Here is a 13,651-nt window from a genome sequence, read left to right as displayed (position 1 = left end):
AATTGGGAAACAACTGATTGTAAATAGCAACAGGCCAGCAAGCCACTGAGAGAACAGACAGTGTCTGAGAAGCCACTGAGAGAACAGACAGTGTCTAAGAAGCCACTGAGAGAACAGACAGTGTCTGAGAAGCCACTGAGAGAACAGACAGTGTCTAAGAAGCCACTGAGAGAACAGACAGTGTCTAAGAAGCCACTGAGAGAACAGACAGTGTCTAAGAAGCCACTGAGAGAACAGACAGTGTCTAAGAAGCCACTGAGAGAACAGCCAGTGTCTAAGAAGCCACTGAGAGAACAGACAGTGTCTAAGAAGCCACTGAGAGAACAGACAGTGTCTAAGAAGAATCAGAAGTGACAGGGAAGTAAGATGTTTGTTGTGCACCTGGTCTATATAAAGTGAGGCTCCAAAAGTATCAGAACAGTAACACATTTGTTGTTGTGTTTGCTCTGTAGATTGTCAGTGGTGGAGGGTTAGATTGTTAGTGATGGAGGGTTAGATTGTCAGTGATGGAGGGTGGAGGGTTAGATTGTCAGTGGTGGAGGGTTAGATTGTCAGTGGTGGAGGGATAGATTGTCAGTGATGGAGGGTTAGATTGTCAGTGGTGGAGGGTTAGATTGTCAGTGATGGAGGGTGGAGGGTTAGATTGTCAGTGATGGAGGGTGGAGGGTTAGATTGTCAGTGGTGGAGGGTTAGATTGTCAGTGGTGGAGGGATAGATTGTCAGTGATGGAGGGTGGAGGGTAGATTGTCAGTGGAGGAGGGTTAGATTGTCAGTGATGGAGGGTGGAGGGTTAGATTGTCAGTGGTGGAGGGTTAGATTGTCAGTGGTGGAGGGATAGATTGTCAGTGATGGAGGGTTAGATTGTCAGTGGAGGAGGGTTAGATTGTCAGTGATGGAGGGTGGAGGGTTAGATTGTCAGTGGAGGAGGGTTAGATTGTCAGTGATGGAGGGTTAGATTGTCAGTGGTGGAGGGTTAGATTGTCAGTGGTGGAGGGTTAGATTGTCAGTGATGGAGGGTTAGATTGTCAGTGGTGGAGGGTGGAGGGTTAGATTGTCAGTGGTGGAGGGTTAGATTGTCAGTGGTGGAGGGTTAGATTGTCAGTGGAGGAGGGTTAGATTGTCAGTGATGGAGGGTGGAGGGTTAGATTGTCAGTGGTGGAGGGTTAGATTGTCAGTGATGGAGGGTGGAGGGATAGATTGTCAGTGATGGAGGGTTAGATTGTCAGTGGAGGAGGGTTAGATTGTCAGTGATGGAGGGTGGAGGGTTAGATTGTCAGTGGTGGAGGGTGGAGGGATAGATTGTCAGTGATGGAGGGTTAGATTGTCAGTGGAGGAGGGTTAGATTGTCAGTGATGGAGGGTGGAGGGTTAGATTGTCAGTGGAGGAGGGTTAGATTGTCAGTGATGGAGGGTGGAGGGTTAGATTGTCAGTGGAGGAGGGTTAGATTGTCAGTGGTGGAGGGTTAGATTGTCAGTGGTGGAGGGTTAGATTGTCAGTGTTGGAGGGTGGAGGGTTAGATTGTCAGTGGTGGAGGGTTAGATTGTCAGTGGTGGAGGGTGGAGGGTTAGATTGTCAGTGGTGGAGGGTTAGATTGTCAGTGGTGGGGGGAGGAGGGTTAGATTGTCAGTGATGGAGGGTGGAGGGTTAGATTGTCAGTGATGGAGGGTGGAGGGTTAGATTGTCAGTGGAGGAGGGTTAGATTGTCAGTGGTGGAGGGTGGAGGGTTAGATTGTCAGTGGTGGAGGGTTAGATTGTCAGTGATGGAGGGTGGAGGGTTAGATTGTCAGTGGTGGAGGGTGGAGGGTTAGATTGTCAGTGGTGGAGGGTGGAGGGTTAGATTGTCAGTGGTGGAGGGTTAGATTGTCAGTGATGGAGGGTTAGATTGTCAGTGGTGGAGGGTGGAGGGTTAGATTGTCAGTGGTGGAGGGTTAGATTGTCAGTGATGGAGGGTGGAGGGTTAGATTGTCAGTGGAGGAGGGTTAGATTGTCAGTGGTGGAGGGTGGAGGGTTAGATTGTCAGTGGTGGAGGGTTAGATTGTCAGTGATGGAGGGTGGAGGGTTAGATTGTCAGTGGTGGAGGGTGGAGGGTTAGATTGTCAGTGGTGGAGGGTGGAGGGTTAGATTGTCAGTGGTGGAGGGTTAGATTGTCAGTGATGGAGGGTGGAGGGTTAGATTGTCAGTGGTGGAGGGTGGAGGGTTAGATTGTCAGTGGTGGAGGGTTAGATTGTCAGTGATGGAGGGTGGAGGGTTAGATTGTCAGTGATGGAGGGTGGAGGGTTAGATTGTCAGTGGTGGAGGGTGGAGGGTTAGATTGTCAGTGGTGGAGGGTTAGATTGTCAGTGGTGGGGGGAGGAGGGTTAGATTGTCAGTGGTGGAGGGTTAGATTGTCAGTGATGGAGGGTTAGATTGTTAGTGATGGAGGGTTAGATTGTCAGTGGTGGAGGGTTAGATTGTCAGTGATGGAGGGTTAGATTGTCAGTGGTGGAGGGTGGAGGGTTAGATTGTCAGTGGTGGAGGGTTAGATTGTCAGTGGTGGAGGGTTAGATTGTCAGTGGTGGAGGGTTAGATTGTCAGTGGAGGAGGGTTAGATTGTCAGTGATGGAGGGTGGAGGGTTAGATTGTCAGTGGTGGAGGGTTAGATTGTCAGTGATGGAGGGTGGAGGGATAGATTGTCAGTGATGGAGGGTTAGATTGTCAGTGGAGGAGGGTTAGATTGTCAGTGATGGAGGGTGGAGGGTTAGATTGTCAGTGGTGGAGGGTGGAGGGATAGATTGTCAGTGATGGAGGGTTAGATTGTCAGTGGAGGAGGGTTAGATTGTCAGTGATGGAGGGTGGAGGGTTAGATTGTCAGTGGAGGAGGGTTAGATTGTCAGTGATGGAGGGTGGAGGGTTAGATTGTCAGTGGAGGAGGGTTAGATTGTCAGTGGTGGAGGGTTAGATTGTCAGTGGTGGAGGGTTAGATTGTCAGTGTTGGAGGGTGGAGGGTTAGATTGTCAGTGGTGGAGGGTTAGATTGTCAGTGGTGGAGGGTGGAGGGTTAGATTGTCAGTGGTGGAGGGTTAGATTGTCAGTGGTGGGGGGAGGAGGGTTAGATTGTCAGTGATGGAGGGTGGAGGGTTAGATTGTCAGTGATGGAGGGTGGAGGGTTAGATTGTCAGTGGAGGAGGGTTAGATTGTCAGTGGTGGAGGGTGGAGGGTTAGATTGTCAGTGGTGGAGGGTTAGATTGTCAGTGATGGAGGGTGGAGGGTTAGATTGTCAGTGGTGGAGGGTGGAGGGTTAGATTGTCAGTGGTGGAGGGTGGAGGGTTAGATTGTCAGTGGTGGAGGGTTAGATTGTCAGTGATGGAGGGTTAGATTGTCAGTGGTGGAGGGTGGAGGGTTAGATTGTCAGTGGTGGAGGGTTAGATTGTCAGTGATGGAGGGTGGAGGGTTAGATTGTCAGTGATGGAGGGTGGAGGGTTAGATTGTCAGTGGTGGAGGGTGGAGGGTTAGATTGTCAGTGGTGGAGTGTGGAGGGTTAGATTGTCAGTGGTGGAGGGTTAGATTGTCAGTGATGGAGGGTGGAGGGTTAGATTGTCAGTGGTGGAGGGTGGAGGGTTAGATTGTCAGTGGTGGAGGGTTAGATTGTCAGTGATGGAGGGTGGAGGGTTAGATTGTCAGTGATGGAGGGTGGAGGGTTAGATTGTCAGTGGTGGAGGGTGGAGGGTTAGATTGTCAGTGGAGGAGGGTTAGATTGTCAGTGGTGGAGGGTTAGATTGTCAGTGGTGGAGGGTTAGATTGTCAGTGTTGGAGGGTGGAGGGTTAGATTGTCAGTGGTGGAGGGTTAGATTGTCAGTGGTGGAGGGTGGAGGGTTAGATTGTCAGTGGTGGAGGGTTAGATTGTCAGTGGTGGGGGGAGGAGGGTTAGATTGTCAGTGATGGAGGGTGGAGGGTTAGATTGTCAGTGATGGAGGGTGGAGGGTTAGATTGTCAGTGGAGGAGGGTTAGATTGTCAGTGGTGGAGGGTGGAGGGTTAGATTGTCAGTGGTGGAGGGTTAGATTGTCAGTGATGGAGGGTGGAGGGTTAGATTGTCAGTGGTGGAGGGTGGAGGGTTAGATTGTCAGTGGTGGAGGGTGGAGGGTTAGATTGTCAGTGGTGGAGGGTTAGATTGTCAGTGATGGAGGGTTAGATTGTCAGTGGTGGAGGGTGGAGGGTTAGATTGTCAGTGGTGGAGGGTTAGATTGTCAGTGATGGAGGGTGGAGGGTTAGATTGTCAGTGATGGAGGGTGGAGGGTTAGATTGTCAGTGGTGGAGGGTGGAGGGTTAGATTGTCAGTGGTGGAGTGTGGAGGGTTAGATTGTCAGTGGTGGAGGGTTAGATTGTCAGTGATGGAGGGTGGAGGGTTAGATTGTCAGTGGTGGAGGGTGGAGGGTTAGATTGTCAGTGGTGGAGGGTTAGATTGTCAGTGATGGAGGGTGGAGGGTTAGATTGTCAGTGATGGAGGGTGGAGGGTTAGATTGTCAGTGGTGGAGGGTGGAGGGTTAGATTGTCAGTGGAGGAGGGTTAGATTGTCAGTGATGGAGGGTGGAGGGTTAGATTGTCAGTGGAGGAGGGTTAGATTGTCAGTGGTGGAGGGTTAGATTGTCAGTGGTGGAGGGTTAGATTGTCAGTGTTGGAGGGTGGAGGGTTAGATTGTCAGTGGTGGAGGGTTAGATTGTCAGTGGTGGGGGGAGGAGGGTTAGATTGTCAGTGATGGAGGGTGGAGGGTTAGATTGTCAGTGATGGAGGGTGGAGGGTTAGATTGTCAGTGGAGGAGGGTTAGATTGTCAGTGGTGGAGGGTGGAGGGTTAGATTGTCAGTGGTGGAGGGTTAGATTGTCAGTGATGGAGGGTGGAGGGTTAGATTGTCAGTGGTGGAGGGTGGAGGGTTAGATTGTCAGTGGTGGAGGGTGGAGGGTTAGATTGTCAGTGGTGATGGGTTAGATTGTCAGTGATGGAGGGTTAGATTGTCAGTGGTGGAGGGTGGAGGGTTAGATTGTCAGTGGTGGAGGGTTAGATTGTCAGTGATGGAGGGTGGAGGGTTAGATTGTCAGTGATGGAGGGTGGAGGGTTAGATTGTCAGTGGTGGAGGGTGGAGGGTTAGATTGTCAGTGGTGGAGGGTGGAGGGTTAGATTGTCAGTGGTGGAGGGTTAGATTGTCAGTGATGGAGGGTGGAGGGTTAGATTGTCAGTGGTGGAGGGTGGAGGGTTAGATTGTCAGTGGTGGAGGGTTAGATTGTCAGTGATGGAGGGTGGAGGGTTAGATTGTCAGTGATGGAGGGTGGAGGGTTAGATTGTCAGTGGTGGAGGGTGGAGGGTTAGATTGTCAGTGGTGGAGGGTTAGATTGTCAGTGGTGGGGGGAGGAGGGTTAGATTGTCAGTGGTGGAGGGTTAGATTGTCAGTGATGGAGGGTTAGATTGTTAGTGATGGAGGGTTAGATTGTCAGTGTTGGAGGGTGGAGGGTTAGATTGTCAGTGGTGGAGGGTTAGATTGTTAGTGATGGAGGGTTAGATTGTCAGTGATGGAGGGTGGAGGGTTAGATTGTCAGTGGTGGAGGGTTAGATTGTTAGTGATGGAGGGTTAGATTGTCAGTGTTGGAGGGTGGAGGGTTAGATTGTCAGTGGTGGAGGGTTAGATTGTCAGTGGTGGAGGGTTAGATTGTCAGTGGTGGAGGGTTAGATTGTCAGTGATGGAGGGTGGAGGGTTAGATTGTCAGTGGTGTAGGATTAGATTGTTAGTGGTGGAGGGTTAGATTGTTAGTGGTGGAGGGTGGAGGTTCAGAAAGACACACAGAAAAACACACTCCTGGAGAAAGTCGTCAAGAGGCGCTCCACAGGTCCTGATCTACATGTAGCAATGTAAGGGCCATGGTTTCATCCCCTCTCCACTACAAGCGGCAGCATGCGGTCGCTCATTCACTTCAATGAGCCATAAATCCGTTTAAGAGGAGAGATTTCATGTCACTGATCCTCCCAGAGGGAAGTTGTAAAACTCTTTATTAGGCTAATCAGACATTGACTCCAGGGGGTGAAACAGAAACTACTGTTTATCCTTTAAAGTGTAATAATCTTAAATAATCATTAGAAAAACACTTTTCCTTGTAATGAAATCATACTTACAAAAACACATTGTAAAACAATGTGCTTTGCATCTGTGCACGGTCTGTTTTTAATATCGTGACTTCAGTGATTTGTTGTACTTTTTTTTTTATCATGTTGAGTTGTGCCTTGGGTGCCTGAAATGTGCTTTATGTATAAAATTAATTCTCATGAATAGAAGCAGGTTCTCCTTGCAATATTAAAAAGGCGAGCAGCTCCTCAGGTGCAAAATGCAAGACATACTTTGTAAGAATTTCATTCACAGTTGCCAGCCATTCAATATTGTTCCAGAGGCTGATGAAACTACCCCTGAGGTTTATTGTGTTTCATTGAAGGAGATACTCTATTCCAGCCATTATTATGAGCCGTCCTCCCCTCAGTAGCCCCCACTGGTAGTAAGATGCCGTAAAGACAATATGAACTGTGATCATGATAATGTGAAGACAGACAGCAGCTAACTCCTAGCAGAACATACTATGAGTAGTTGACGTGGAGTCACAAATAGGCTACTGTATATACCCAGTACACTACTGTTGATACCCAGTACACTACTGTTCATACCCAGTACACTACTGTTGATACCCAACACACTACTGTTGATACCAGTACACTACTGTTGATACCCAACACACTAATGTTGATACCCAACACACTACTGTATATACCCAGTACACTACTGTTGACACCCAACACACTACTGTTGATACCCAACACACTACTGTATATACCCAGTACACTACTGTTGATACCCAACACACTACTGTTGATACCCAACACACTACTGTATATACCCAGTACACTACTGTATATACCCAGCACACTACTGTTACTACCCAGCACACTACTGTATATACCCAACACACTACTGTTGATACCCAACACACTACTGTTGATACCCAACACACTACTGTTCATACCAGTACACTACTGTATATACCCAGCACACTACTGTATATACCCAGCACACTACTGTTACATACCCAACACACTACTGTTGATACCCAACACACTACTGTTGATACCCAACACACTACTGTTGATACCAGTACACTTCTGTATATACCCAGCACACTACTGTTCATGCCCAGTACACTACTGTATATACCCAGCACACTACTGTTACTACCCAGCACACTACTGTATATCCCCAACACACTACTGTTACTACCCAGTACACTACTGTATATACCCAGCACACTACTGTTACTACCCAGCACACTACTGTATATCCCCAACACACTACTGTTACTACCCAGTACACTGCTGTATATACCCAGCACACTACTGTTACTACCCAGTACACTGCTGTATATACCCAGCACACTACTGTTACTACCCAGTACACTACTGTTTATACCCAGTACACTACTGTTTATACCCAGTACACTACTGTTACTACCCAGTACACTACTGTTACTACCCAGTACACTACTGTTTATACCCAGTACACTACTGTTACTACCCAGTACACTACTGTTTATACCCAGTACACTACTGTTACTACCCAGTACACTACTGTATATCCCCAACACACTATTGTTGATACCCAGTACACTGCTGTATATACCCAGCACACTACTGTTACTACCCAGTACACTGCTGTATATACCCAGCACACTACTGTTACTACCCAGTACACTACTGTTTATACCCAGTACACTACTGTTACTACCCAGTACACTACTGTATATACCCAGCACACTACTGTTACTACCCAGCACACTACTGTATATCCCCAACACACTACTGTTACTACCCAGTACACTGCTGTATATCCCCAACACACTACTGTTACTACCCAGTACACTACTGTATATCCCCAACACACTATTGTTGATACCCAGTACACTGCTGTATATACCCAGCACACTACTGTTACTACCCAGTACACTGCTGTATATACCCAGCACACTACTGTTACTACCCAGTACACTGCTGTATATACCCAGCACACTACTGTTACTACCCAGTACACTACTGTTTATACCCAGTACACTACTGTTTATACCCAGTACACTACTGTTACTACCCAGTACACTACTGTTACTACCCAGTACACTACTGTTTATACCCAGTACACTACTGTTACTACCCAGTACACTCCTGTTGATACCCAGTACACTATTGTTGATACCCAGTACACTACTGTTGATACCCAGTACACTCCTGTTGATACCCAGTACACTATTGTTGATACCCAGTACACTACTGTTTATACCCAGTACACTACTGTTTATACCCAGTACACTATTGTTGATACCCAGTACACTCCTGTTGATACCCAGTACACTATTGTTGATACCCAGTACACTACTGTTGATACCCAGTACACTCCTGTTGATACCCAGTACACTATTGTTGATACCCAGTACACTACTGTTTATACCCAGTACACTACTGTTTATACCCAGTACACTACTGTTACTACCCAGTACACTACTGTTACTACCCAGTACACTACTGTTTATACCCAGTACACTACTGTTACTACCCAGTACACTACTGTTGATACCCAGTACACTATTGTTGATACCCAGTACACTCCTGTTGATACCCAGTACACTATTGTTGATACCCAGTACACTACTGTTGATACCCAACACACTCCTGTTGATACCCAGTACACTATTGTTTATACCCAGTACACTACTGTTGATACCCAGTACACTCCTGTTGATACCCAGTACACTATTGTTTATACCCAGTACACTACTGTTGATACCCAGTACACTATTGTTTATACCCAGTACACTCCTGTTGATACCCAGTACACTATTGTTTATACCCAGTACACTACTGTTGATACCCAGTACACTCCTGTTGATACCCAGTACACTACTGTTGATACCCAGTACACTCCTGTTGATACCCAGTACACTATTGTTTATACCCAGTACACTACTGTTGATACCCAGTACACTACTGTTGATACCCAGTACACTCCTGTTGATACCCAGTACACTATTGTTTATACCCAGTACACTACTGTTGATACCCAGTACACTCCTGTTGATACCCAGTACACTATTGTTGATACCCAGTACACTACTGTTTATACCCAGTACACTACTGTTTATACCCAGTACACTACTGTTTATACCCAGTACACTACTGTTTATACCCAGTACACTACTGTTTATACCCAGTACACTACTGTTTATACCCAGTACACTACTGTTTATACCCAGTACACTACTGTTGATACCCAGTACACTCCTGTTGATACCCAGTACACTATTGTTTATACCCAGTACACTACTGTTTATACCCAGTACACTACTGTTTATACCCAGTACACTACTGTTGATACCCAGTACACTACTGTTTATACCCAGTACACTACTGTTGATACCCAGTACACTACTGTTTATACCCAGTACACTACTGTTTATACCCAGTACACTACTGTTTATACCCAGTACACTACTGTTGATACCCAGTACACTCCTGTTGATACCCAGTACACTCCTGTTGATACCCAGTACACTATTGTTGATACCCAGTACACTACTGTATATACCCAGTACACTCCTGTTGATACCCAGTACACTATTGTTGATACCCAGTACACTCCTGTTGATACCCAGTACACTATTGTTGATACCCAGTACACTACTGTTTATACCCAGTACACTACTGTTGATACCCAGTACACTCCTGTTGATACCCAGTACACTATTGTTGATACCCAGTACACTACTGTTGATACCCAGTACACTCCTGTTGATACCCAGTACACTATTGTTGATACCCAGTACACTACTGTATATACCCAGTACACTCCTGTTGATACCCAGTACACTATTGTTGATACCCAGTACACTCCTGTTGATACCCAGTACACTATTGTTGATACCCAGTACACTACTGTTTATACCCAGTACACTACTGTTTATACCCAGTACACTATTGTTGATACCCAGTACACTACTGTTTATACCCAGTACACTACTGTTTATACCCAGTACACTACTGTATATACCCAGTACACTATTGTTGATACCCAGTACACTACTGTTTATACCCAGTACACTACTGTTTATACCCAGTACACTACTGTATATACCCAGTACACTATTGTTGATACCCAGTACACTACTGTTTATACCCAGTACACTACTGTTTATACCCAGTACACTACTGTTGATACCCAACACACTACTGTTCATACCAGTACACTACTGTTCATACCAGTACACTACTGTTACTACCCAACACACTACTGTTCATACCTAGCAATACATTGCTTAATTCTAAGTAGTGTGCTAGTTTAGATACACAAACACACCACCACACACACACCAACACACACACAGACTTACCACGTACACGTAGTAGAATTGCATGTCCTGACTCACAGGCTGTTACATCTGCATCACTGAAGAACATCCTCCATCAGAGACTAAAATCATAACAGAAAAAGACTGTCTCTTCTTGTCTCCTCTCTTCTCTTGTCCTCAGGTCTCAGAGAAAGGAGTAAAGTATCTCTCTTTTACTATATCATCTCCTCTCTTCTCTTCTCCTCAGGTCTCAGAGAAAGCAGTAAAGTATCTCTCATTTACTATATCCTCTTCTCCTTTCCTTTCTTCTCAGGTCTCAGACAGTAAGTGTTTCTTCTCTCTCCTTCTCATCTGTAAAAACAACAACTATTGGTCAGTAGAGTTGTCCTTCAGTGAACGAACAGCTTCAGCCCTGCATGTTGTGGTTGTGTTTCCACTGTCTGATGATAGAGCTGTGCTTCCTGCATTTGCGGCCACCGCATGTGTATTGTGAGAGAGAAAGAGTGTGTGTTATGTGACAGATAACGCGCGGTGTACACTGTGCGTTAAGAAACAGGAAGCGTGGAGAGAGAGAGAGAGAGAGAGAGAGAGAGAGAGAGAGAGAGAGAGAGAGAGAGAGAGAGAGAGAGAGAGAGAGAGAGAGACAGACAGTTAGGCAACAACAAATTCAATCCCTTTTAGACAACTTCCTGGACAAAACATTTCACTCTAATAGTGAAGGTGTAAACTTTGCAGTAGAAAATCTAAACAGTACAGTATATATGACCTCTCAGCTTCCCTATCAAATCTAAAAATGTCAAACAGAAAACGGAAGAAAATTAACAACAATGACAAATGGTTTGATGAAGAACAAAAAACCTAAGAAAGAAATTGAGAAACATATCCAACCAAAAACATAGAGACCCAGAAAACCTGAATCTACACATTCACTATGGTGAATCACTAAAACAATACAGAAATACACTATGGAAAAAGAAGGAACAGCACGTCAGAAATCAGCTCAACGTAATTGAAGAATCCATAGACTCTAAACACTTCTGGAAAAATTTGAAAACTCTAACAAACAACAACACGAAGAGTTATATTTCCAAAACAGAGATGTATCGGTAAACCACTTATCCAATATTTTTGGCACCATAACAAAGAACAAACAGCAGCAAGATATACATTATCAAATACAAATCATAGAATCAACTATTAAAGACTAGCAGAACCCATTGGATTCTCCAATTACATTGAATGAACTACAGGACTAAATACAAACCCTCCAACCCAAAAAGGCCTGTTGTGTTGATGACATCCAAAATGAAATTATAAAACATACAAACCACAAATTCCAATTGGCTATACTTAAGCTCTTTAACATTATCATTAACAGCAGACTCGTACATTTCCTCAGTGAAAACAATGTAATGAGTAAATGTCAAATTGGCTTTTTACCAAATTACCGTACGACAGACCACGTATTCACCCTGCACACCCTAATTGACAAGAAAACAAACCAAAACAAAGGTAAAGTCTTCTTTCTCATGCTTTGTTTTCAAAAAAGCTTTTGACTCAGTTTGGCCTGAGGGTCTGCTTTACAAATTGATGGAAAGTGGTGTTGGGGGAAAAACATATAGCATTATAAAATCCATGTACACAAACAACAAGTGTTCGGTTAAAATTGAAGGGTTTTCACGAAGGAAGAAAAGGAGATTTAAGAAAATGGCGGACGGAAGACAGGGTGGTGCGGCAGGTGCCGCTTCTCATTTGAATGCTGTAATTTTATCTAAACCATCAGGTGTACGCCGATCCCAGCTAAGTAACTCATGCAAAGAGTTAAAGCGCAATTATGTGTTTTATCTCCAGTACTCTGCCATGATTGTCAGTTATGTAGCTGCTCTACTGATAATCTCAGTGCGTCCTTGCTGGGATGACACAATCAGTCTACTACCGGAGAATATCAACACCAAACACATTGGTTCACCGTTCCACGGGAGCGGACAGTACACAGCATACCATAATGTTCTGAATAATGGCCAAGTCTACCTCGCTCCTTATTCTACTGAACCGCTTAGGCGTAACAAACACAAGTCCAACATTTATCGGAAACTGTTAAACTACCTGTTCATTACCCTCCTGCTCTCCGGGGATGTACAACTCAATCCTGGGCCCAATATCACCGAGCCAGTGATACGCACCGGAGTGGAGAGGTGGATGGCCTCATCCACTGGTCGTCGCCGCTGTGGAGGTGGGTGAGTGCTATGGTCCTATGGTTTCTCTCGACTCACCCGGCTCCAGGATAGATTTTGACTCTTCAAACATATCAGAGTCGCTATATACGATCCCTGACTCTGTTTCTGGTACGCAAGCTATTTTAATTAGTTCCCCGCATCCAGTGCAGGCGGGAGGGATTGTTAATTGCGCTACCGAACTGCCCCTAATCAAAACGAAACAAAACGGCCTAAACCCAGCCGTCAGAAAACACAGAAAATTTAACTTTTTTCAATGTGTCAATCACTCTCGAGTCATCTGGGACACACGAGCTAAGCCCAAGGGACTACTAGGGGGGCACTTGAACATTCGTAGTGTCATTCCAAAAAGTGATCAAATTCAACATCTACTCACAGACTCCAACCTTAACTTTCTCTGCCTCTCAGAGACATGGCTCCATGGACACTCTCCATATGCTGCTTTGATTGTGCCTGGCTACAATGTTTTCAGGAGAGACAGGACTGAAGGAAGAGGGGGTGTGATGATTTACATTAAAGAACATATCCGATGTAAACAAATTGAGTGGTCATGTGATAATGAACTAGAATGTATTGGCCTGAACGTTACACTGTCTCCCCAAATGTCTTTTACCCTCATTGGAATGTATAGGCCACCTTCCACCAAAAGTGTGTTTTTTGATCAGTTTAATACCATGCTTAGGGAATGTGATTTTGGGAAAGAGGTCATCTTAATGGGAGATTTTAACATTAATTATGAAGACAAGTGTTGTAGGAAACCCCTGAAACGGATCCATGTTGTCTGTTGTCTGTAGCTTGTGAGGTGTGGAAACACTTTGTTGCTTTTATGAATTTTGTCTTGCTGCTTTTTGTTTTATGTTGCTCTGTCTGTATGCTACGTCTTGCTTGTCCTATGTTGCTCTGTCTGTATGCTATGTCTTGCTTGTTCTATGCTGCTATTGTCTATATTGTAATTGTTTTTAATAACCTGCCCAGGGACTGCGGTTGAAAATTAGCCGGCTGGTTACAACCGGCACTTTTA

The 13,651-nt window shown here is 45.3% G+C and overlaps 1 protein-coding gene across 2 annotated transcripts in view; it reads right to left on the bottom strand.

Annotated features, from left to right (window-relative positions):
- Positions 1-10,938, bottom strand: part of LOC110532909 (rho GTPase-activating protein 6) — a 131,829-nt gene extending 120,891 nt beyond the window's left edge. For both annotated transcript variants that reach the window (XM_036987294.2, XM_090183504.1), the window contains exon 1: positions 10,439-10,938. In XM_036987294.2, the coding sequence (XP_036843189.1) occupies positions 10,439-10,462 (24 nt within the window). In that variant the 5' untranslated portion in view covers positions 10,463-10,938. The remainder of the gene's footprint in view (positions 1-10,438) is intronic.
- Between the last annotated feature and the right edge of the window lie 2,713 nt (positions 10,939-13,651).

The sequence above is a fragment of the Oncorhynchus mykiss genome, chromosome 9, assembly GCF_057628025.1.
Source record: "Oncorhynchus mykiss isolate SJ-2025 chromosome 9, ASM5762802v1, whole genome shotgun sequence".
In the NCBI taxonomy this organism is placed as follows: Eukaryota; Metazoa; Chordata; class Actinopteri; order Salmoniformes; family Salmonidae; genus Oncorhynchus; species Oncorhynchus mykiss.
This window is presented reverse-complemented; position numbering and strand designations above follow the sequence as displayed.